Consider the following 26717-nt stretch of genomic DNA (forward strand, 5'->3'; position numbering starts at 1 on the left):
AAGTGCAGCTACTCAAGTGTATGCAGATAAGGTGTCAAGTTCAAGGTCTGAAAGGAAGTATACCAGATTGCAGAGTGCCCACATGATACCTGATGACAGACTTCCAATGACGGAACCTGACCTCTAGGTTCTTTTGTGTAGCCCTCACTTCCAAATAAAGCAAGCTGCAAGACCAGTTCTCACATCAGGCGGCAGAAAGCTTCCTTCCTTTGGGAAAAGCTAGTAAAGGCATCTCTCTATGCCCTCTCACTGCAAAAAGGGCCAGCTTTCTCAGGAAGTTTCTGCTGTTGGGAGAAGACTCAAAAAGGCTGTGAGGGCAGAGTGCAAACAGTATGGCAGTTAGAATTAAAATATAAGTCCATGTCCGTCCAACCCGGCAGGAGTTAGTTTCCTTCCCAAGCCTCGAATTCTTTTTATCTGTAAAATGTGGTAGGCAGATTGAATCAGAAAACATTAAGTGATTCTAAATTTCTAAAAGACTTCTTTTCTCAGGACTTCCCTGGTGGTCCAGTGGCTAAGACTCCACCCTCCCAATGCAGGGGGCCCGGGTTCGATCCCTGGTCAGGGAACTAGATCCCACATGCCACAACTAAGAGTTCGCATGCCACAACTAAAGTTCCTGCCTGTGGCAACGAAGACCCGGCGCAGCCAATAAATAAATACTTTCAAAAGACTTCTTTTCTCTACTTCCCTCTTTCTTCCAATTACAAAAGCTTAAGCTGTAAAATCATAATCCAGCCTACCTGTTTTCCATATACTTGAGATTAATTCACATACTTTCTAAATAACATGATATTATGATACTTCCGGCCCCAGGCTGGAAGCCCTGCCTCCACTTAAGGTATTGTTTTAAACCAAAGTTTACAGTGTCTGTTGATGGCCAAGACCCTCACTCTCCACCCTTCCTCCACCCCACCCTGAGGCCCCCTGGGACTCAGTAGAGGCTGGGGACCCTACTCATCCCTCCTCTTCTCTTGCCCAGCCTGGGGGAAGGAAAGAGGGCAGAGGAGAGGTGGGCAGCCTTTAGCACCCCGCAGCGTTCTCGTCCCCTTGCGCAGTGGGCACAGGAGCCCTCTTACCAACCCTGGGCTGTTTCCTGAGGGCTCTCCAGACCCCTCTCTAGGACCAAGCTCCCCATCACACTGGGAGTGTGGATTCCAGCAAAGGAGCTGGGAAAAAAGTGAGACTCTCCACAGACCGCCTATGGGGGGGAACCCAACTTAAGGCCAAGGACTGGGTGTGTTGGATGCTTATGACACACCAGCCCAAGTCCCGTTGCTGAGAAGACTCCTTGGACTATTTCCCAAGAAACCGCCACATACATCCCTTTAAAAGGCACCCCTCCCCTGTGTACTCCCCATCTGTGTTCTGTTTGACCAGCAAAGAAATAGTAAACGTCCTCTATTAAAAAAAAAAAAATACACACACCAGTTTCAGAATGACACTCCTGGGGTCCTGGCTGCAGCTTGGTCCAGGAGCACCTAGTCAGCATCCTGATGCCAGGCGGCACCCACTGCCTGGGTTCCAGCTGATGCTCTCCTGGGAGACAACACCTTCCTTTCCAAAATGTTTACTTTTTGCTCAGAACAATGATGGACAGGTCTTCATTGGACTCACTACCTGAACGATCAGCTTCTTATATTCTTTCTCCAAAGCAGAACTCACATAAAGTTTGTGTCGAGTCCCCAGCACTCTTTCTTGCGTAAAAAACAGTAAGTTATCACCCAACTCTGGCCTGAAAGTTCTTCTGGAATATCTTGTGGTATCACCAATTCTAGGTAACCTAGGAATAGCCATAACTGACTTAATCAGTCAAATATAAAACCTGTTCAATACTGCCCGCGCAGGAGTCAAATTCTGAAGGATTTAAAACTTAATAAATTACAGTTCGGGGTTGCATTGGCGAGCTTACTTTGTTCCAGCCCTTCTTCCTGTTGAAACTCTCAGGTTTGTTTCAAGTTGAACCTGGCAAGTTGCATCTTGTCATTTTTCATATTCACATGAGAGACCAAGCCCTATTGCACTCGTTTAAATTTTTATTATCAGAGTTAGCAGTAATAAGCCAATAGAAACAGGATAAGAAGGGAAAAGCTCCGGATAAATAACTTCTTCCTTATGAATTAAAACACATGCGGACACCGGTGTCAGTTACCACCTCCCCACATCCTGTCCTGCTGTACAAATAGTTACACAAAACAGTCCACAAAACAATGCGAGCAGCTGATACCCTGAGGTGGGCAAAGGACCCCTGTTGTGTGAAGTCTCAGGCTGATCTCGGTCTAGATGACCAGCTTCTCCACACTCAGCGTACTCGTGGTTTCATCCTCTTCGTTTGACCCAAAATATCCCGGGAGGTCCAGCATCCCCTGCTCCGCCTCAGTGAGGCCGAAGGATGTGTTGTCGTAGTAGGCGAACTCCGGGTGGGCGGGGAAGCTCTGACATTTGTCTTTCCGACACTGAGAAGGGCTCAGAGGACTGACCCTCTGGTAGCTATCTCTGGGGGCCGGGGAGGAAGGCCGCTTCCTTGAGACATTCCTGTGACTGGGGGACGGTCCCCTCCGAGCCCGGTGAGGCTCCGTTCTCTCACCTCCCGCCACGAACCCTGCCTGGCGATCCCCCAGGTCTGGTTTCCTCGTGGGCTGCCCCAGGGTGTGGGGTTTAGGGAAAGGGCTTAACGGGCCACTGCTTCCACCTGCCCCTGGACAGTGGTCCCGTTTCTCCGGAAACAGGGCAGCGCCTCGACTCGGGGGCCGGACTCGCTCTCCCGCCTGGTCCCACGTCCGGCTCCTGGAGCTGTAGGCGGGGGCTTGCCGGGGGGTCAGGGTGGACAGGCTCCGCTCCCGGAACGGTCGGGCCTGCCTGGCCTCGTGGAAACTTGCGGTCCTCCGGAAATGGGACCCCCGGGGGTGGCTCCTCATCTGCGACTTGCGGAGGAGGCTCTGGCTGGGGCTGACGGCGCAGCTGGCCGGCGAGAGCGGGTGGTCCAGACGGGAGGGGGGCCTGTCCCCGGCGCCGACCGCGGGCGGCTGCTCCAGGAACGGGGATTTGAGGCGGAACTTGCCGGCCGCGGCTTCTTCGGGGCTCTCGGAGCCTCCCGGGGGTGCGGTGACAGCGGCGTCGATGGCGGTGTCCGTCAGGGGGCTCTGGGACACGTGGTACACCTTGGTGGTCTCCGTCAGGCCTTTCTTCTTCATCTCCTTCAACTGCTGCTGGGCCAGGCGGTAGCTGAACAGGGGTGGGATGATCTTCTGGGCGTTGGACTGGAAGCTCTCGCTGCCCGAGGTCTCGTCATCGGGGGGCGCCGGCACGCTCCGCCGGTAGGTCAGAGGGATGCCCTGGCCCGCGGGGCTCCCCACCGGCCCGTCGCCAGCATCTGAGAAGCTGCCGCGGGGCTCGCTCAGCTCGCAGATGTTCTCCTCGTCTGAGTTCTTCCGGCAGCCGGGCGCGTGCAGGGAGTTGTGGTGGACTGGGGTGCTGCACTTGGGGGTGCGGCCCAGCTTCCGCCACAGCGTGATGAGCACAGTGGCCACGATGATGAACAAGCACAGGGATATCCCAGTGACCGTCACGATGTTGTTGGACTTCACGGGAGTCTGGGGCTGGAAAGGAGACGGACTGGATGGCTGGAAAGCTACAAAAAAAAAAAAAAAAAAGGAAGAACGAATGCATTCTCTAGTATCGTTTTCTCTGCCTGGGTCTAAGGTCTCTGAGTGGCTCGCTCTAATTATGTAGCAATTAAAGAAGGAAGGAAAATAAACAAGGACTGGGATTTCTGGTCTTACATATATTTCTGCAGGCAGGCTTTTAAGCCAAGCTGAAAAACAGACACTGGTAGAAGCGAGGTGAGCAGATGAGCCACAGTCAAGGTGGCTCACTGGCTCTTGCGGACACTTGTCCCCAGTTTTCTACAAAGAAGCCTCATGAGGAACGTTTCAAGGTAAAAATCAAGGTTTTTCACTTAAGGTAAACGTGGGATATCTATAATTAAATGTACCTTTGAGATGCACCTCTGAAAATTTCTGCCAAGTGTAACACTTGGGATGCAAAACAGTTTAGGCAGGTTGTAGCTCAATTTGCACATCTCAAGAGAAATTAATAGGTGAAAAGAAGTCTTCCAGCAATATACTACAGCTCACTTTTCCCTCCCAGTGTCCAGGAACTGCCTTTCCTAAGTGTTGAAGCCTCTGCTCTCTCACTCTTGTTTTCTCAGCTGTTCACTCCCCTTCCTACCTTCTATGTGGCATTGATTTTCCTTCTTCCCTGCTCTCTCAAACTGGTGTGTCTCACAGTCATCAAAATGTTTCACCAAGACTCAGACGCCACCTGGGGCCTCAGCCTGTAGTACCCGGGAACCCGAGACCACCCAACGCAACCAGGCCTCACCTCTCTTTCCTCCTTGGTCACTGTTCGCCATTCAAGCCCTTCCAGTCACATGTCCTCTATCTCTTCCTCCCATAGTCTTATCCTCACCAGTTCTGTGCCGCATCTCCATCCTCCCACTGCTCCCCTTGCCCCTTTCCACCGCACCCTATAGGACACCTAGAACCAAACTCCTCACGATGCAGAAACTTTCCACAAAACACTGTGTGTCTCCTTGCCTGACTGAGGACAGGCCATCCCTCAGGGCACAGCCTCCCCGGCTCACTCTTGGGTGAAGCTTTATCAGAAGCAGAACCAGAAGCAGGGCGTGTTCCGCAGCCTCCTCATTCCTGGCTGCCATCTCAGCCAACTTTTTACCTCCGTGTAGAAGTTCTAATCTTCTGACGCCCACGCCATCCACCCAGACCACCCTCTACCCTCTACCCCTCAACTCTGTCATCTCCCCACCTCAGGGCAGCCATCAGTTACTAGCACCTGGGTCCAGTCTTCCTCACCATCCCACAGCTGGGACCATTCATTGTCCTTCCGAGCTGCCATACCTTCCCATTGTCTGCAGCTGCTCCTGTTCTGAAACCGTAAAGCTTCACAGCCCACCTTCCGGCTGTATCCTCCCCTCTCGCTCACTCATTGTTCATACAACAGTTACTCAACCTCGCCGCAACATCTGATTCTCCAACCCTTCCATTTTCTCTCCATCCGCCAGCCACCTTCTGCCCTCACTTCTCTCCCTACACCCAGGATCCATCACTTCAATCCTTCTACTGCCAATCATCTCAACTCTCTGACCTCTAACACTGAGCTGTATCCCTTCCCCTGCTCAGAAGCAAAAGTCTGTTCCTAGAAAAATCCAGACACGTGGATTATCTGCTGCTGCACCCAGGCCCCTGAGCCCTGGTGGAGAAAATAATGCACCCATGCAGGCCAGAACCTTTGCATACTGATGGCGCCCAAACTTGACTGCCCACAAATCCTTCCGCGGGTTCCTAAGCAACTCTCTCTTCCGTCCCCTACAACAGTGCTTCAAAGTTTTACCACTAATCCTCTTCCTCAGCCGTCTGCTAGATCACAAACGTTAGAAGCTATCAAGCAAGTACACCCCAGCTTCTTCTGCCATCCTCTCCTCCCCCATAAACTCAGCAGCAGCCACATCTCCACTTCCCTCTTTCTCTAGGGAATTAGTAGGAGAAGTGCCTTCCCATAAAGACGAGTCCACCAGGTGCTCTCTAGGCCACCCTTCTCCAGGGGGATCATCCCTCTGTACCTATTATCTCCAGCTTCTCCTCCGTGCAGCTCCACAGAAACATGTTCAAGCTCTTTGCATTTTACAAAGATCTTTCTAGAACCCTCTCACTAATGCCACAGCCATATCTCGCTCCTTGTCTTCCCAGCGGAACGTACAGAAAGAAGGGTCCACATGTGCTGACTCCTCGTCACCTCTGGCTCCTGCACCCTGCCCCCAGGCTTCCAGTGAAGCAGCTCCTATCGAGGAGCCAAATGCAAAGGAGTTCCGTCCTGCTATTCCTTGAGCTTTGCAGCATCGGCTACTGTCCGGCCCTTCCTGTGATTGTTTCTCTTCTTGGTTTCAACAATTCTCTAATTCGGAGAGAAGAACATGCACTTTGGAGCCAGGAGAGCTAGATCCCATTCTGGTTCCACTAGCTCTGCTCTCTCCATCGACGTCCCACCGACACTTCCACCTCCACACGTCCAGGACTCATCATCTTCCCGCGGAACCTGCACCTCCTCTGATACATCTGATCTCACGGGAATGGCGCTCTGTCCTGCAGCTGCCGGTGCTAAAATCCTAGGTCCCACCCGCGACACTCCCCTCTCCACACTCGCCACATCCAGAGTCACTGAATCCTTCTCTCCTCTGCATCCCCACTGCCAGTGCTCCCTTCTCCCCCTGGGTCACTGAAAACCTCTCAATAGCCCTCACTGCTGCCACTCCCGGCCCTTCTGATTTGTACTCCACGCGACAGGCAAGAGATCCCTCCACAACACAGGTCCAGTCTTCAAGGGCCCTCGGGATCTGGCCCCCGCCTACCTGTTCAGTCTCATTTTGTGCCTTTTTTTTTTTCTTTTGGCCACGCTGTGCGGCTTGTGGGATCTTAGTTCCCCGACCAGGGATTGAACCCGGGCCCTCGGCAGTGAGAGTGCAAAGTCCTAACCACTGGACCGCCAGGGAAGCCCCCTGTCCAGCCTCACTTCCCTCACTCCCTCCTGACACTCTATCCTGCTGCCACATCAAACCCTTGCCAGGTTCCCTGGGTTTCATAATACGTCACTGTCTTCCAAGCTTTCATCCATTGCTCCATTTGCTAAAATTCCCTTTCTCGCCTAGTTCACCAGGTGATGCCTATTCAGCTCTCAATCTTCAGCTCAAATATCACCTCCTCCAGGAACAGAGGTGTTCCCAGCATGGACTGTCACAAGCTTCCATAGCAAGCTGTGGACACCTTTCTACTGCACTGTATGCTACGCCTGCTTGGGTGTCTGCTGAGCTGCTGTATCATAAGCCCCTTCCAGAGACACGGCTTATCTCTATACTCCCAACCCCAGTCAATAACCGGCATAGAGTTGGTACTCAATTAATGTTATATTCATGAATAGATTCATTATTGAAAAGGTGATAGCAAAATGACCAACACCCCATCAGATGGAACGTGGGCGCAATGGCAACTGGATCCTCCCATCTTCGTGGTGAACAAGATAGACCAAATGAACGTCTGCACTCAGACCTTGGCATAAAAACATCCTTTCAAAGCCAAGCAAAACTCTAGACTCTCAACCAAGTGAAAATAGTTGAATGATGAAAGACTCGTTCCCTGACTGATCATGTCTTCGTCTGCAGTGGCTGCTCCGTCAGTGGGTAGCAGCATTGCAAATGTACACGTGGACCTCTCAGCTGTTACACTTGACTCTCTGGAACCCTTCAAAACCGCAGCTGGAGAAAAGCCCCAAAGCTGCTGACCTCACCCATCTCTGCCTCATCTTGTCTTCCCTCTTTTCCTTGAAGTGAAGGAGACTTCCTGACGCTAGGCAGCCTGCAAACAGATCTTTACATTTCCAAGGAGTGGAAAACAGGCTGAACTGGAAAAAGAGAACAGTTGGAAGAAATGATCATTTTTATCCACACAAGCATTTATTTTTTTCTGAGGACCACTTATAGTAGAAGTAGGGGTGCCTGTAGCACTTACCCTCTCTGCTAATTCATAATGTACAAATTTCCAGTTCCCACCCAGGATTAAAGAGATTAAGATGCCAGAACGTGAAATAATACCACACAGCCTCAAAATCTGGTTGCTAATTCCAGGATGGTTGTAGAAAGCTAGACTGGCCTGTACGTAGAGGCAAAGTATTCACGATAGGTGGCTTAGCATGAGGTCAGATCTAGTTCCCTGCTTTCTAGCTTTATGGTCTTGGGCAGGTGACTCACCCTCTCTCTCTGCTGCAAAGTCCTCACCTGTATGTGTAGATAACGATGTACTGACTTCATACGTGCAAGGCACTTAGAAAAAATGCCGGGCAGCAGCAAGCTGTCAAGATCGGAGCCCAGCATAAGAATCCTTGCCATGGGCTTCCCTGGTGGCGCAGTGGTTGAGAGTCTGCCTGCCGATGCAGGGGACATAGGTTTGTGCCCCGGTCCGGGAAGATCCCACATGCCGCGGAGCGGCTGGGCCCGTGATCCACGGCCGCTGACCCTGCGCGTCTGGAGCCTGTGCTCCGCAACGGGAGAGGCCACAACAGTGAGAGGCCCGCGTACCGCAAAAAAAAAAAAGAATCCTTGCCTTGTAGAGTTATTGTGAGCTTTGAGTGAGATAATGTAATAAATGGTTGATACTGTTGTCCCTTCTAAAAGTGCAGTAGAAGCCAGGGGCAGTTGATTTTTAATTCATTTGAGTATTACAGAACTCTAGATGAAATATCTTAATACAACACGCCATCCCAGAACCGAGAGGGAGAAGTTATACACAAGGAAGGAGCTGTGGAGAGTAAGGGGACTTGTAAAGAAAGGGACAGACAGAGAAGAGAGCCTCAGAAGACAGTGTGAGATATACCTGGAGAAAGAACAGATTCAGGGTGGGGCTCAGGGCTGATGAAAGAAGACAGTAGGCTGGGGGCTGGGAGAAGAGCCTGGGTCTGAGGTTGTAATAGGAAAATCACAGAGAGAGAATGTCCTCAGGATGCTGGAATAAAGAGAACAAGGCCTACAGCACTGGCTGGAAAGAGGAGACAGCAAGAATTTTGTTAGGTCACAGGTGGGGATGCTGGTCAAGGTGTTGCCAGGTGCCAGTGGTCTTGGCTACAAGGTGCTCTGAGACCAAACACAGAAAAACACTTCTCCAGATCCCAAAGGGACAAGGAACCAGGGATGGTCTTCAACGTGGAATTGGAGAGTGGAAGGAGTCGGGACTGGAAAGAAGGACTTCACCTAAGGGCCAGGACCACAGCAAAGGCTAAATGGGGAGCTGGCTGTGTCTCAGAAGGGGCGATGGTGTGTGGGAACAGCAAGGATTCTTTTTTTTACTGTAACCTGTGGCAAATGAATGGGATTCAGCTCCGTAAGCTGCAGCAAACCCAACTGAGTGACCTGAGCACCACACCATAGACCACCCACATCAAATACTCACTGAGCACCTACTAGTGGGGGTCATTTCAAGATGCTCAGAGGATGAAGGAGGGGCCAGCCCCCAAGTGATGGCAAGATGAACTTCCCCACCTTCTCCTCCTGGGCGGGGGGGGGGGGGAAGGAATAAACACAGAGCCCTTCAGGGGATAAGATAGGGTGCCTTGCCCCATTTTGGTTCCCTGGGGTTTCTCGGAGATGAGGAGGTGAAAAACTCTTTTTTTAATGTTTTCCCACAATTTCTGGGGGCGGGGGGGAAGTAAAGGAGGGAGAAACAAAAACAACAAATATCGGGAAGAAATCATCATCCCTCCCATGTTTTGTATTTCTAAACATGATTCCGTACGTCTGAATCTTTCATTTACACCCATGTCCTTGTCATTTCCGCATCTTCGACGGTGTTAAGTCTCCTGTCATCTCCCTGGCAAGACACCCCCAGTCGCAGACACACTGAAGGGCACAGAGTCTGTACAGCCAGCAGCAGCAGCGACAGAGCGTCGAGGCCACTCCTGAACTCAGACTGGCGACTGTCAGGCAGGGCTGGGTTCGACAGTCCCTCTGGGAAGAGGCTTGCGAAGGAGGACGGATACCTACCCGTACAGTCCTCCAGGGAACATGGGGAGCTCTCCGAGGACATTCCAGGGCAGCCAGGTCGGGAGGGGGAGGAGGGCAGGCACAGGCGGCGACGCTCTCTGACACCGTCCCCACACGTGGCACTACACTGGCTCCACGGCTGCCACAGTCCCCAAGTTTCTGCAAGGACATCGGCCAGGCTTTTAATGCTAGCTCACTTGAGAATCAGAAGTTAACGGCACCCAAACGAAGCAGCAAAACTCAAATCTCAGGCTTTGAAAAGTCAGTAAAGAAGCACATTCCCACAGAAGAGGAAAGCTGGAATGTTGCTGCTCCCCCTACAACCAAGGAAAGCTGTATCACCTACAAAATATCAACCTTCCTAGAACTCTTCAGAGAGCTAAGGTCACAGGACAACCAAATGGCCTGAATTCGAAGGAAAGACAGACTCCTCCAAGGAAAGCCAGGATGCAAACACTGCTTGCTGGGGCAGATGCCAGGCCTCATACAAGCTGGAGAGAAATCATCTAAAAATATAATGAACCGCCAGAAGCCTGGTGTGGGCTAGCATGAGAATACAGAACCCCTGGGAGTCGCACTACCCAACTGGGAATTTGTACCCACTTGCAGGCTCTTCTCCACGGATCTCACCAGATCTTCACAAGGAGGACCGAGGGCAGGCAGAAGACCAGGGAGAGCCTCCCTCATGGTGGAGGCCAAGGAGGGGAGGAGAAGCTTCGTGGAAAAGACACAAACCTCACCCAGACCCTCCTCCCCATCTGCTCCATCAACAAAAGCCCAACCACTGCGGACAGGGCAGAAAACCCTGTCACTGTAAGAGCAGCAGCTGAAACCTAGTGCTGCCCAGGAATGGAAAAAGAAGAAAATCTTTCACCCCTAGAGAGGGGGAGGAAAGACCCTGGGCCCACACTTATAGACAGCTTCTACCACCGGCAAGGGGCAGGGTCATTACAAAGCCCCATCCTTGAGACTCAGAGGCAGAGCACTTGCCTAAGACTAAGGCTGAACCAGAACAAGAAGATGTTCTTCCACTCCCATCACCTAACACCCACCCTGCTCCAGGCTAGCAATTACCAGGTATCAAATAACAAGAGTCCACTGCTGGGGGAGAGGCAAGAGTGACAAGGAAAAGCCTTTCTGACGTGCAGGCTCAAGCCTAAAGTTGAGGCTGCAACAGAGTATGGAGAAAACCCTCTGGCAACCCAATTCCTACCCTAAACACAAAGCAACAGTAGAAAATTTTGAACTCGATCGTGCACTGAGGATAGCCATAGCAACAGCAAAAACTCAAACACAGCTCAATTCCTTATTATATTGACCCAATCTCCACACTAAAGTCCTAGCATAAATAGGGTATGCCAATTTCCAGGCATAAATGCTATTTATCAGTGTCTACTGTTCTAAGAAAATGTCCAACTTTCAACCAAAAATTATGAGACATACAAAGAAACAAGAAGAAAACAATAAAATATCCAAGTAATTAAGATAACCAGACTCAGATGGGACCCAGATATTGGAATTATCAGAGAGAGATATTAACTATGATTAATATGTTAACGTTTTCGTGGAAAATGTGAATAAGATGCATGAACAGATAGAAAGTTTCATCAGAGAACTGTAAACTAAAAAGAGTTCATCGGAATGCTAGAAATTAACAGCATGGCAACAGAGATGAAGAATGCCTTCTAGGGGCTCATCAACAGACTCAACATAGCTGAGGAAAGAAACAGTGAAACTGAATATAGATCGACAGAAATCACTCAAACTGAGACACAAAGAGAGAGAGAAAAAAAGAAGAGTGAATAAAACAGAACAGAATACCCAAGAGTTGTGGGACAATATCAAATAGTCTGTCATACATATGACTAGAATCCCAGAAGAAAAAGAGACTAATGTCCAAGAATTCTCCAAAATTAATGAAAGACACCAAACTACATCCAAGATACTCAGAAAACATGACGCAGTATAAACACAAAAAAGCAAACAAACAAAAAAGTTAAACACACTACAAACTGCTAAAAACTAAAAACAAATAGAAAACTTTGAAGGCTGTGGAGGAAGAGAGGGGGCAAGGTGGAATTACATCACATACAGAAGAATAAAAATCTGAATTATAGCACACTTCTCATCATGCAAGCCAGAGATATGGACTGACATCTCTAGAGTACTGGAGAAAAAAATCACCAACCCCAATTCCATATCCAGTGAAAGTATCTTTCAAAAATGAAGGAAAAGTAAAGACTTTTTCAGATGAATGAAAATTAATAGAATTAATTAATTCTACCAACAGACCTTCACTATAAAAAATGTTCCAAGAAAATTCTTCAAGCAGAAGGAATGTGATACCAGGCAAACCTGCATCAATATAAAGGAATGAAGTGTGCTAGAATTAGCATTTATAGAGGTAAAGATAAAATTTACTTCTTCTTATTTTTAAATGCTCTAAAATAAAATTGATGATCTAAAGCAAAACAGTAGCAATGGGGCTTCCCTGGTGGCGCAGTGGTTGGGGGTCTGCCTGCCAATGCAGGGGACGTGGGTTCGTGCCCCAGTCCGGGAGGATCCTGCATGCCGTGGAGCGGCTGGGCCCGTGGGCCATGGCCACTGGGCCCGCGCGTCCGGGGCCTGCGCGTCCGGAGCCTGTGCTCCGCAGCAGGGGAGGCCACAGCAGTGAGAGGCCCGCATACCGCAAAAAAAAAAAACAAAACAGTAGCAATGTATTATGTGTTTATACCATATATAAAGTAAAATGTATAACAATCATTCAAAGAATGGGAGAAACGAATTGGAATTGTACTGTTAATATCAGACAAAGCAGACTGCAGAACAAGGAGTATTACCAGAGATAAAGAGGGATGTTACATAATGACCAAAGGGTCAATTCAGCCAGCAGCCTTAACAACCATAAATAGGGATGCGACTAACACCAGAGCTTCAAAATACATACTACGAAACATTCCCAGAACAGTCATTATTGATTGACAAATGCAAACATCTCTTCCAAGCATATAAGTAATCACTGCCAGAGAGAATAATTGAATAATTCCCTACAAATAATTACCCTAAGTCCCTTCTCTGTGAGCACCCATCCAATCCCAAGACCTATCAGGTCATGCCCACACCAGGCACAAGATATCCTCTGCCTAAAAGTCTCTCTTCATCGTTATGGACAAAAACTCACAATGCAGTCAAGGGTATACAAAGCACTACAAAAACACACGGAAAACGTGCAGGGCAGTTACATTCTCAGGTGAGCCAAGTGGTGCAATCTTTGGAATGAGTCGTGGCACATGACTTCTTTAGAGCAATTAAAAGTCTCGGATTGTCACAAGGGTGGGAGCATTACAAACCAGTGTCCTGGACCAACATCAGCTGAGGTGTGGTAATTATGTTCCACCCAGAGGTCCAGCTGAACACAATGTTGGTTCTGTGCCTCCCAGATCACTCTGCGGCTCCTCAAATGGCAGAACAACAAGGCAGCTTTGTCCTCGAGCTTCAGAGCTGTTCAGACACTGAGCTCCCCGTGCTTGCAAAGCTGTGGGAATCTCATAGTAAGTCTCTCTGAGCTAAAGTATTGTGATTTCGTTTTTGAAAAATCTACTGGTAATTCCACCACTGTGAAATCTAAATTGAAAAGTCAATACGTAGTTTATCCTTCTCTTGTGCTCATATTTAAGACCACAAGAGGTCGAATTACAGAAGCTGAGAATCCTTTTTTTATTCTTTCTTAACTCTTCTTTTACTTTACGTAGACATTATTTAAATACATAAAGTCATTTGTCAAACTAAAAACAAAAATTCCATTAGTGGGCACCAGGAAACAAAAAAAATCAAAGTTTTGATGAAAGCATGAATCTTAATGTCAAAAATCTCACTTTGAAATGTGTTTTTTTCCTTTGAAAGTAAAATTATGGCTGGCAGGATCATCAACAATTTAAAAAATAAACATTTAAACTAAGTTTTAGGTTCTTTTACTGCTAAACCAAATTAATCAAACAGAAAACAAGGGAAATCACTCAAATAAAGCAATAAACAGACTTAATCAGCCAAAATTTTTAAAATGCCTTAAATACCTCTATTTGTTCCCTGAAGATTTCTGTTAATAACACGGAGGAAAATACTTGGCAAAACAGGAACTCATTGGCCAGCTATAGTTCACATGTTACAAATGAAGAATAAGATGACATTATTCTAAACAGTAGCCTTACTTCATGAATGAAAGGCTGTTTTGTTTTGTCCTGTTTAGATGTCCATACATGCCCTCCCACTGCGTTAACAAACCTGTTTGACCAGGATAAATGCCTTTCAGGCCACTCTAGAGGATATTAATTCTGAATGAGCAAAATGTGTCTGCAACAAGAAAAGGGAGATTTGTTTCCACTCCCAAGAATATTTGAAGGAATACAGGTAGGTTCAATGGGGTTCCTGAATGATGCCATTTGGCAAAAAAAAACCAGTCTTTACTGGTCAGAGCTGTCAATTTTAATGGAAAATGAAAAGAACTCGATTTAGTTATAAACTTTTATACTAAAAACACAAAGGCACTGAGTTTCCCACCACTGGCATCAATTTCACTGATTAACCAGAGTCCCTGTTGGGCGGCCACACAGAGAATCTGCGGTCTCCAGGAATGCTTAGCCCCTCGAGGTACTGCTTCCAGCCCTACTGCCTGGTCATGTCTAGTTGCTGCAGCCCCACAGGGAGCCCTGAGCACCCTCAGCCTAGACACAGAGCATCACTCCCTGTTCTGCCCCTTCCCAGGGAGAACCAACACAAAGACCTCCTGCTCCCAAGGTCTTTCATCACGTGGCCCGAATTCCTTTACTCCCCTTGGTTTGTTTCCACTAAATTCAGTCAATTAGAATTTTTTTTCCCTCTAAGCAATAAATTCTTTTTGAAATGGCAAGCATATCTTGAATGATTAGTTTAACATAATTGTTTTTCTACTGATACCTAGCTGAGACATCAGAGTGCAATTTTCACTTTAATAAACATGTACTGAGTATCTATTAATGTGGCAGGTGTACAAAGCGGGCCAAATAAGGATCATAAATAGCTTCCTGGCAGCCCAAGTCAGCTTCTGTCGCCAAATGAGCTTCTCCAATCTGGGGGCATGGTGGGGGAGGGAAGAAACGTGGGGAGAAAGACCCTGAACAAGCAATGACAGAAGTGATAAATGCCATGAAAGAGGAACTAAGGATGCTGGGCCAGCGTACAGTGGGGAGTTTACCTAGTCTGGGGTTGAGGAAGAGTCAGCCAGGAGACTTGGGGGACGGGTTAATGTTAACCAAGTGAAGGTGGGAGGAGGGTTGCCCAGTCTCCAGCCCATCTGTGGATGCCCATCCTCATAAGAGTGACGTGTCAAGTGAGGTGACTGATAAGTTTTCAGCAAGGGAATAGCCTCAGCTGACCTGAATTTTCAACAGTCCCTCTCTGGCTTGCCTTGAGAGAATGAAATGGACGGAGGGAGGGAACCATGCGGTATCAGTGGAAATGGAGAAACGTGCAGAGATTGAGACACAGACTTTTTAAAGAGACAAAATCCATAGGACCTAGTGATTTATTCATAGGAAGTGAAGAAGAGGAAGCCTCCTGGGTCTGGGGTTTGAACAATGAGACGAGGTGGAGTCCTGTACTGAGGAGCAGGTTTAGGGGGTGAGATGATGAGTCCAGTTCCAGGTATGCTGCTTTTGAGGTGCCTGGGAGACATCTGGGGGGTGACAGCTATTCAGCACTTGGATGTGGGGGAGAGATACCAGCATGGAGTCACCAGCATCAGGACAGTAATCACCTAGCGAGTGTGTGAAGAGTGAAAAATGCTGAGGTTCTAGTATAGGATGCAGAAGTCCAAGCCTTAAGGGATGCGATGGGGTCATGGAACCAGCCGGCAAAGGAGACCTGGAAGGAACAGCCAGGGAGGTAGGAGGTAAACAAGGCAAGTGTAATGTCACAGAATCAAGGTCAACGAAGATACGGACTGGAAAGCATCCCCAGAGTTTGGGACCTGGAAGTCATTCGCTGGCTGCTTTAGTGAGAGCATTTGCAGGGGAGGGGTACGGGTTTGGAGTGGGTTGAAAAGTGAATGGGGGTGAGGAAATAAACCCCAAAGTACAGGTGGGTTTTTCAAGAACCGGGGCTATAAAAGGAAGACGAGAGAAACAGGTTGTGCTCTGGGGGAGAACCAGGCGATGAGGGGTGACTTTGTTTCGTGTTTAGATGAGACAATTAAGTACATTTCGAAGTTGATGGGAATGAACCAGTAAAGAAGGGACAGTTAGAGGCGGAGGAGATAGGGGAATAATGATTAACAGAAGGTTCCTGATAGAGCAGAGGGGCTGGGACCCCCAGTGGAGGGGAGGGTTGACCTTGTACTGGAGGAATGACACTGCTTCCCTGGGGACAGCAAAGGAGGGGGAGATTGTGGGATGGCTGCCTGCAGGCTTACGGATATTTTGGTGGGAGGGTGAGGGAGCTCGCACCTGACGGCTTCCCGCTGCTCTGTGTGGCAGGAGCAAGTCAGCTCAGAGAGTTAGGCAGGGGCGCGGGTGAGGTCGGAGGAGAGCAGAAGAGGGCCGCAAGAGCTGCTGTGCAGGGTAGGAGCACAGTGAGTAGCATGGTGGGCAGCACGGTGGGCCCAGGGAAGGGTGGAGGCCCGGCCTGCCCGGGTGCCGTGGGCGGCCGGCAGATGGCTGGATTCACGCAGAGCCGGGGGGTGGCTGGGTGCAATCAGAAGGACAGGGGGCAGAGGCGTTTAGGGTATTGGTCGGAGAGTGATTAAGGGGATGGGCCACGGAATCTAGGCTGGAGGCAGAGGTAAGTGCAAGCAGGGAAGTGGCCAGTGGGTGGGGAGAGAGTCAAAGGAAAGGGACTTCTAAGGAGGAGTGAGTGAATTTGGAGCAAGAAACACGTGGGGCACTGAGGCTGCTCAGAGGCTGGGGCCGTCAGGGAGCACAGGATTAGCGGGGACGGAAATAAGAGCACGCGTAAACGATCAGGACAATCCCTGCCAGATTAACCTCTTGCCAGGGCCAGGCTCGCACCCAGGAAAAGGGAAAGAAACGCAAAGAGGAGCCTGGGGCATGGATGGAATTGTAATAACCCCACTTCTTTGTGATTAGGGAGGGCGTTATGCAGAGAATTCAAAATTTAAAGAAGTTTTTAGGGGCTTCCCTGGTGGCGCAGTGGTTGGGAGTCCGCCTGCCGATGCGGGGGACACGGGTTCGTGCCCCGGTCCGGGAGGATCCCACATGCCGCGGAGCGGCTGGGCCCATGAGCCATGGCCGCTGCGCCTCCGCGTCCGGAGCCTGTGCTCCGCAGCGGGAGAGGCCACGGCAGTGGGAGGCCCGCGTACCTCAAAAAAAAAAAAAAAAAGAAGTTTTTAGAAATCTTGCTTTGAACTCTCACTAAAGAGGCTTCGTTCTTAAAATGAAGGAGGTAAGAGGAAAGAGACATGCTTGAGGACGTTCTAGAGGAAGTGAAAAGCTACTAAGTACAATTTGGGATTTAGCTTTGAATTCTGATCATACCTGCCATGGACTTGCCATATGATGTAATAACAGAATTTTTAAATACATGCAAAAGAATGAAATTAGAACATTCTCTAACACCATACACAAAAATAAACTCAAAATGGATTAAAGACTTAAATGTAAGGCTGAATACTATAAAATTCTTAGAGGAAAGCATAGGTAGAACACTCTTTGACATAAATCGTAGCGATATCCTTTTGGATCCACCTCCTAGAGTAATGAAAATAAAAACAAAAATAAACAAAAGGGACCGAATTAAACTTAAAAGCTTTCGCACAGCAAAGGAAACCATAAACAAAACGAATAAACAACCCACAGAATGGGAGAAAATATTTGCAAACGAAGCGACCAACTCCAAACTGTACAAACAGCTCATACAGCTCAATATCAAAACACACAAACAAATCAATAAAAACGGGACAGAAGATCTAAATAGAAATTTTCCAAAGAAGACATACAGATGGCCAAAAAGCACATGAAAAGATGCTCAACATCACTAGTTATTAGAGAACAGCAAATCAAAACTACAATGAGTTATCACCTCACACCAGTCAGAATGGCCATCATCAAAAAGTCTACAAACAATAAATGCTGAGAGGGTGTGGAGAAAAGGGACCCCTCTTGCACTGTTGGTGGGAATGTAAATTGGTACAACCACTATGGAGAACAGTATGGAAGCTTCTTAAAAAACTAAAAACAGAGCTACTATATGATCCAGCAATCCCATTCCTGGGCATATATCCAGAGAAAACCATAATTCGAAAAGATACATGCACCCCAATGTTCATGACAGCACTATTTACAGTAGCCAAGACATGGAAGCAACCTAAACGTCCATCGACAGAGGAATGGATAAAGAAGATGTGGTACATATATACAATGGAATATTACCCAGCCACAAAAAAGAATGAAATAATGCCATTCGCAGCAACATGGATGGACCTAGAGATGATCACACTAAGTGAAGTAAGTCAGGCAGAGAAAGACAAATATCATATGATATCATTTTATATGTGGAATCTAAAAAATAATACAAATGAACTTATTTACAAAACAGAAACAGATTCACAGACTTCGAAAACCAACTTAAGGTTACCAAAGGGGAAAGGGCGGGGTGGGAGAAGAATAAATTAGGAGTTTGGTATTAACATATACCTACTACTATATATAAAATAGATAATCAACAAGGACCTACTGTATAGCACAGGGAACTCTACTCAATATTCTGTAATAACCTATACGTGAAAAGAATCTGAAAAAAGAATGGAGATATATATATATATATATATATACATATATGTCTAACTGATTCATTTTGCTGTATACCTGAAACTAACACAATATTGTAAATCAACTATACTCCAATATAAAATAAAAATTAAATTAACAAACAAACAAATAAAATACAATGTAATAATAGCTGACGTTTATCACTGTTTCTTACCTGAGGCACTGTGCTAAGAACTGTATACATTAATTTCACTCAATTCTTACAACTCTCTGAGGTAGATACTCTTATCATCCCCACTTTACTGATGGGGAAACTAAGACCTGGAGCAGTTAGTTAGGAGTGCGCTGGGTATGCTAACCAGTACTCTTCATTTTTCAGATAAGGATGCTAATGCCATTTGCGACATTATGGGGAGTGAACCATAAAAATGATGGTACCATTCATAGAAAATCAAGTTCACCTAAATTCAAAATAATAATTTGATTGCATGAAGGCGCCAATTTGATTTAAAAAAATGTGCTTTAAAATCTCAATACCAACCTATATTTCTCTGAATTAGCATGCACTCCTTCTCCTTTGCAGAAAACTGGCTTCTGCTTGAGACGCCAAAGTCAAAGCAGTATTTATGCCTCCCCACGTCAAACAAAGTGCAGTTGAATACTGTTCTCCTTTCTCCCAAGGTCAGACTGTTTTCAGCCAACCGGATGGTCCTTTCCCCAGGGCGTCTGGGGGCCTCCCTGAAGACAGCGATCACCCCTTGGACAAAGATGCATGGCGGGGGCAGCACCCTCACCTCCACCCCGGACTCACAGGTGAGCTCTGGCTTCATCACCAGTGCATATCCAAACTTCTGGGCCAGGTCAATGGGGCCTGTGGACGTAATGACCGAGTCCCCGCCGAGCAGCTTCAGCACCACGGTGACATAGGCTTCCGGCCCCACAGGTGCACAGCCAAACTCAACCCACTGGCCTTGAGCGAGTTCTGCCCTCTTGCTAGCCCTTATCTCCAGCGGCTGGCCCTGACTCATCCTTGCCTCCGGAAGGCTGTTGGTGAAGGTGACATCCACCAAGATGCCGGGCTTGTCCACGGGGAACAGGCACAGCGGCTGACTGGTAAAAAGGCCCACCTGGAAGGTGCCTTCAGCTGCCTTGGATGTCCTGTTCAGGTCAACATGAAAGACAGGCCATTCCACCTTCAGAAAGGCGCTCCTCTCCCACCAGGGGACCGGAGGGCTGCTGTCTGTGGCTTCCGGAGTCATCGTGAACCGGTAGTCGCCGGCCTCCTTGAAGTAGAAGCACTCAAACTCGAGGGTCCCCTGGGACTGGTTGGTCAGGAGGTATTTGGTGGTAACAGTCTGATTGGTGTTGGCCTCCAACAGCAGGACAGAGACATTCCTCAGCGTCCCATTGGCGCCATCCAAATACTGGAAATCCACAGACACTGTCCTGTTGCTTAGTGCTACATGGCCCGGTTCCCCCAGAAGGAGATATTCAGCTTCTCCAAGAACTGAAAGGAAATGGTCAGAGTAGGTTTTTAAAGGGAATATCTGAGCAGCACTATTGGTGACATCGATGGAAACAGCATTTCAGACACGAGAGAAGTTTGAACTGAGCCGAGGATGATGCAAAATGCTGCTGAGTGCTGACTCTGGGAGCTGGGTCCTGAGCTGCCTCCATTCTAAAGTGGCTCTGTTCCTTCATCTCCATTTTTCATGGTTTTGTTGAAAATAATGAATTAGTGGTAAATATTCTGAATTCACAACAGTCAACAAGGTAATACATCAGTGATGAAAACCTAATAAGCAAGAGTAACAACTGACCAGTCTCATAAAAATCCAACACTTGACTCTTCTCATTTTAGGCATATTGAAGTGTTTAGGTATTTGGGGAAAATGGATTTACAGTGAAATGAGAGAAAGCCTGATTTAAATGATACAACACGCACTGCTCTAGATTACTTAAAATGGGAGACCCTAAATATACAGTTGACCCTTGAACAACATGGGCTTCAACTGCACAGGCTCACTTACACACACACAAATTTTTTCAGTAGTAAGTACTACACTACTAGACGATCTGTGGTTGGTTGAATCCGCAGATACACACAGCAGATATAGAGGAACAGCAGATACACAGGGCCGACTATAGATTATACCTGTGCAGAAGATCAGAGCCTTTAACCTTAACTTAAACCCTGTGTTGTCCAACGATCAACTGAACTTCTAAGTTACTGTTTTCTGACATTCAAGACAAGTGCTTGGGCATTTTCACCAGTAAAGGAAACAGTGCCTTTCCTTTGTATAAGGCAGAAATTTTTAGATGAATAAGAAATGTTGACATTCTATCCTGCATGGGTTATTCAAGGGATAGAGTGAACATTTATGGAATAGCTAAGCTTGTCCTTAGCAATTTTACTGACATTACAGTAACTGCTATTGGCCTAGATAGGACAGATGACTACTGGCCCACAAGTGTCACTCTGTTAGGATCAATTCTATCTTTTTTTAAAAAGAGACCCATCAGAGCAGCTGAAGTAAAGAGTGGGAAGAGCACAGACACACAAGAATCCCTGTTTCTATTTTGAACCCTATCCAAATACATATCAAAGGAGACAGAGTTTGGCAATGCAACAATCAGCTGGCCTGTGACTAGGGTAAGAAACATTCTAGATTTAAGGAACTGCAGTGCCCTTTGGTTTGAAAAACAACATGTGTAAGTATGAATTTATGAGTCTTCTTATATATACATGATAATATAACATAATATTATATTAATATAATAATAATAATAATGTGTACATATCATATATGTCCAAAGGACAATATGCTGTCTGGGCTGGTAGTCTTTAAATATACTCAGTCAGTGATTATTCGATGATTCACTTTGATGGACAGCAGAAACCAATACAACGTTGTAAATCAACTATACTCCAATAAAGATTTTTAAAAATAGACTATTCAAAGATATAAAAAAATGATTATTAGAATCAGCACATGAAAATACTGGCACATAAAGGTTTGTTTTAATTAGCTCAGCACTTCACCCATTTCTTATTTAACATGAGGTGAAATAAAATATATAAAACTTGGATAGACCTGAATGCTTAATCAGCACTTGCTTGAAAACCTTAATAGGATAAAGTTGTTTTGTTTTTTTTTTTCCATTTTAGTCAGTACAGAAATTGAGGGACACTCCCTTTTGGATGGAGACAACTCATCCAAAGGCGGCTGCTTTCGGTGCAGCTTGTGTGCTAGTTCAGAGTGGACCTGATACTTTTTTGTGAACAGGTGGCTGAAGAGCTTCCAGTACTCACAGCAGCCCAGGAAGGACTGCTGAGAACAAAGGACCGAGAACAAAGCTCATATTCATTTGAATCTGATGGGGCAGAATGGTTCTGTGATGCATTTTAAGAGAGGCACACCGCACTTAGTTAACTAATGAATTGTCAGTGACAGGGACAACGATGAGGCACATCAGATTCTGATTTGATGGGCAGCCTGTCGATGAAAGAGACACACACGGCCCTTTGGAAACCGAGGAAACAGACGCAACGGGTGGGTTCCAACAGCAGCAGAAAGGAGGTGTGTACTGAAGAGGGAACTTGCTGCTTTACTCTCAAACTCTTGCTTTTACAGGCAAGAATACACTCTCATTTAGAAAACTACAATTTGGTTGTACCACATCCTGACTACTACAGTACAGTTTTCTCCATTCTTTCATTTCCTCTCTCCCCAAATTCCTTTATTGTATTTAAAGGAACTGGTGTCTCAATATAAGCATGTTGCTTTAAAAAAGCAAAAACACTAACTGGTAATGGTATATTTTGATCAAAGTCAAATGGAGAAGAAAAAAAAAATCCAGGTCTATGAAAATACCTCCTTTTCCAGTAGTAGCCTTTGTACTCAACTTGTATGCTCTATTTTATGCTCAATCAACTTTTATTTTTATATTGCAGTAAGATAACCTGCTCTCAACAATAATAAATGTCCTTGCAGACTCTTTAAATGGAAATTTTTGATGTCTTTATCATTATGAAACAAAGCAAGCTTTTATAATTTTTTGAATGAGGCTGTTACATATAGAGCAACCTATTTTTAAGTAGGGATAAAGGACTTTAAAAGAAATGATCCCAGATTGGTTTTCTGCAAGTCAAGTGTCTTCTTGTTTAAATAAACTTCTTAAAAAATAAAAGACTGAGGGAGGAGACTCACTGGACAAAAGTAACAGTACACACTCTGGTCCATCCAACCCATATTACATGAGCCAGGATTCTCTGTCTCTTGAATAATAATTTCTTCATCAATTTGAAAACAGTTTCCACTCTCACACCACCAACTGCTTAGATGTCTGAAATACTTGGAAATCATCAAAAGAAAACTGGTGGGTATTATACGGTTGAATCTACTCGTTCAGTAGTTGCATAAAACTCTCTGAGAAATGAATTTTTAGTTGAATCAAGATGAATGAAGAAAACTAACATTAAGCACCTACTATGTGCTCAGACATTCAGGTATTTCACATTCTTGAGTTTATCTTATCATCATAACAACCCTCTCAATATTGCTGCTGGTACAGAAAGAGATTTAGAAACTAGACAAAGGCACACTACTGGCAAGGATTGAAATTCAGATTTGTTCCAAAGGTATTCCAGCAGCAAACTCTTTTGTCAAGTGAAATCTCATGTAGAACCCCAATATATAAAACATCACCTCCTGTGTGTGTGAGTGAAGTTTAAACATATAATACTGAAATACTAGGAAATCAATCAAAGAGAACTGAGGCCAACATGCTTGTCTCCAATTTGTGAAATGAGTGTATTTAAAGTGAAATTTGAAATAATAACGCAGAACCTTAAGAGAACCCAGGGTTGCAAGAATCACAGTTTAAAAGGCACTGCAGTGTAGTCCCTGCCCTACCTCCTTCACGTAGGGGCATCGACATCCATGCATTTATAAACCCTCCATTTATGTTTCTTCATTGGTACCCACAGCATAAGTACACGCAACACTCACCGTAGTCACAGAGCACCACCAACAATAGATTTGAAAAGTCTTTCAACATTTGTTTCATTCTGATCAGCAAAATCCCAGGTCTTTGGTCTCCTCATGTCCTTCCTCACATCCAAATGGTGAATTTTTCTTCAAAAACACCTGCAATTAGAACTTCAAAAAGACGTTGGCTCTGTTCAGTGTGATTCATAAAATAGTAATCCTGAAATGACAAAACCATTCTAAGAAGTCAAACTGCCTAGTTAATACTGAAAAGAAAACAGCAAAGACGTTACTGTTCCCCCAGGGAAATGATCTGTAATTTACATGTCCTTTCCTTCCATTATAGCTCACCTGCTAAGAACTTTCAGGTCTGCCCAACACCAAGACTATCTGCAAAACACTGCATCTCTTACCTTTCTAGCACATCCTTAAGTGGAGAGTTGGTTGTTCTCTGCTTAATTTCATCAAAGCTCCTTGCCAACCTGGATAATATTATATCTTCACATATTTATGTGCTTGGCATAGTTAATATGCCAGTTAATCGACTGACTAAAATTTTGCCAAACTTTCGTTTTGCATCGTGCTGTGTAGACCTGCCTTGCTTCCACAAATGGGTTTATGAACACTGTCCTTCTTGCACAGTTGGTGTGTTCTCTGGATTGCTTCATTTCTGAATGCCTAGGAGCTATATCAAAACTATCAAACCTTTAAAAAAATATATACCCAGATTATTGCAATTAAATGTGAACTCCAGGTGGTCCAGACTTCCCTTGGTTAGGGCACTCTAAAGAGAAAACAAGTAACAGCTATCATCTTTGTCAGCCTTCCAGTACTTGTTGCTGCTGGCTGGCATGCCATCAGGAGATGGGTGATTTCATGCAGCAATCTTCCCAGACCACCTAGGAGGGCAGGGAAGGCCTTGATGGCCTGTGGTTCAGAATGATTTGTGGGAAGAGGCACTTATTTTGATATAAACAGACTATTAGACAACAGAATAAGATGCAGGGCATTTAAGAGCCAGTATTTTTCATACTTGAGTCTTAGGAAACTTGAGTCTAGGAAACTATGGGGTACTAAACATAAAACAAATATATATTTTCTTAACGTTTACATTCCCCTCCATTATGCAGTTAATCTGTTTTTAATAAGTACATTATATTCCAAATATACGTACGTCACATCCCTTCGGATAAGACAGAAATTAAGGGAATTAAGAGGACTGACTGAAATAATCAAAAATTCAATGGAAAGGAAATTGGTGTGTCTCTATTAGCTTTCTTTCTGTAGGAGTTGGTTGAGCAAAGGAAATGCTGTACTTCCTCAAAGAGAAGCAGAGATAGGAAGTGTAATCATGCAGATGATTAAGGCTCCCACCCTCCCCAACAAAAAAAAAAAGAAAATTCAGTTTTGTTGGAATTAGGCATGGATTTGACCCAATCGTTTCCTTGAATATGAATTGGGAAACCTGACCAAAGACAGCAGGTGAGCATCATCGTATCTCCCAGGCAAGTGTGGGCACTTAGGGCAATTAAAATGCTTCCTTTTAGTCACTGCTACTCAGTAATTGAAGTAAGGAGAAACAAGCTATCCCTGGCCCCCAAAAGTTGTACTGGCTTCTCCCAAATTGCTTGTTTCCCCATGACAACCATTTTTTAAAGAAGTTCTTAATCACAACTGATTTTGTGTTTATAACACATTTTCTTTCTTATGAAAAAGACTAGTAAAACAGAATAGTGTCATAATCTATATTTAGAGCTGGATGGAAATGGAATTACAAGATAATCCAGGCTACCTGAAAACAGGCTGCTTTATTTTATAAGCCATAATATGGTTTACATAATATGGATTTTTTTTAATGCTCTCAAGCTTTTGAAAATTAATGCTGATTTTTTTTTTCACTAGCTCAACCACTAATTTGAAGATGTTAACAGAGCATCCCAGAATGGAATGGAATGCCGGGTAAAAAATCACTACGTTTCTGTTGTTGTTTTAAAGAAAACAGCATGCTTCTTTAATTTTTTTTAAACCTTGCTTATTTTCTTCCAACACGTGTTCCCAGTACCACAACTAGCTACTTACAATGTTTAGCTTGAGAATCATTTTGAGAAAATAGGAACTTAGGTATACTTTATACACATTTTTTTAAAACTTCCATATAGCATTCACACCCATAAACGTTTATAGACAAATTCTAAATGTATCAGCTAGAGGGTAGGAGGAAGCTGTGAATATTCTCAGTGGCTAAGGGCACCACGCTAAGCTCAGATCTCATGTTTTTGCTGAAATCAGTTAAGATACACGCTTCTGTATCCCCTATAGTGTCTTCAGAGCTACAGAAAAAGAAACTGAATGATGCTAAACACCATGGGACCAATGATTTATGAAAGAATAAAAGGAAAAACAAAAAGAAGCAAAGTGATCTTGTCCGTTCTGACAAACATGCACATGCTCGAGTGTATATCTAATAGTAGTATTTATTAGGAGGAAATCGCTAATTCCAAAACGGCTCGTGTAAACGGGCTGTATTTATATATTCGGGCCAATCGGCGAATATACGCCTGGTCCCACGGGCTGGATGCTGCTTCCCCACATCTACTCAGCTGTGCACTCCCCACATCTACTCAGCTTTCGCCAGGCCTGCGAGTCAAGTTTACGCTTGGAAATCTAAGGCTGCCGGTGTCCCCCAGCACAACATCTCTTAAAATGAGGACCGTTTTGCAAGGCACATATCTCATACTGCTTGCATCCCAGTAAGGATTTCTTTATGGAAAGAAGCAAACCTCTTCTGAAACGCAGAGTCTCCCAGAAGCTGTTCTTCAAGGGTTCCAACTATTCGGACTCAACACCCATCAATCTACGGTCAGCCTCAGACACTCGGCCACACCTGCGCCAGGAGAGCGCCGAGTTCAGGTTGAAGTCGGGACTCAGAGATGCGGAGACGACACTTTTTAACGCGTGTCCCTGGGGGCTGAGCACCAAGGAGCGAGTGAAGGGGACCGGGTGCGTGGAGAGAACGGTCCCGTCCACCAGTGCTTTCCGGCGGCGGGGAGGGTGGGGCGGAAGGGTCCCGGGAGCCGCCGGGGACCCCGCGGCGGGAGCTCCCGCCGGGTTGCTTCCGGAACGCTCTTCTTACCTCTGGGACCGGCGGGCGAGGTGGCGAGGTAGGCGAGTGGCCTGGGCCGCGATGAGGCAGCGTACCGAGCATCCCGCGTCCCGGGACTGCGCCCCCGGCCCCCGCGCGCCGCTCCCGCAGCCCCGCCCGGGTCCGCCCCCGACGGCGCGAGGAGGGCGGCACCCGGCGGGCGGGGGTGGGGGGTGCTCCGGGAGCCTGCGAGGGCCGCCCCGCCCGCTCTGGGCAGCGCA

The 26717-nt window shown here is 46.3% G+C and overlaps 1 protein-coding gene across 2 annotated transcripts; it reads right to left on the bottom strand.

The window, feature by feature from the left end:
• Positions 1–1607: 1607 nt before the first annotated feature.
• On the bottom strand, positions 1608–26717 carry THSD1 (thrombospondin type 1 domain containing 1). 2 transcript variants are annotated; one of them, XM_079902645.1, is made up of 6 exons: positions 26488–26717; positions 26135–26238; positions 23376–23525; positions 18905–19870; positions 9605–9763; positions 1608–3631 (listed from the first exon to the last, which is right to left on the bottom strand). In XM_079902645.1, the coding sequence occupies exons 3-6, from the start codon at positions 23431–23433 to the stop codon at positions 2280–2282; spliced, it is 2535 nt and encodes an 844-aa protein (XP_079758771.1). In that variant the 5' UTR covers positions 23434–23525; positions 26135–26238; positions 26488–26717; the 3' UTR covers positions 1608–2279. The 2 variants fall into 2 exon arrangements, with proteins under 2 accessions (XP_079758771.1, XP_079758772.1); XM_079902646.1 differs by lacking the exons at positions 9605–9763; positions 26135–26238; positions 26488–26717 and having other exon boundaries at positions 23376–23996.

This window comes from Stenella coeruleoalba (genome assembly GCF_951394435.1).
Source record: "Stenella coeruleoalba genome assembly, chromosome: 18".
Classification (NCBI taxonomy): domain Eukaryota; kingdom Metazoa; phylum Chordata; class Mammalia; order Artiodactyla; family Delphinidae; genus Stenella; species Stenella coeruleoalba.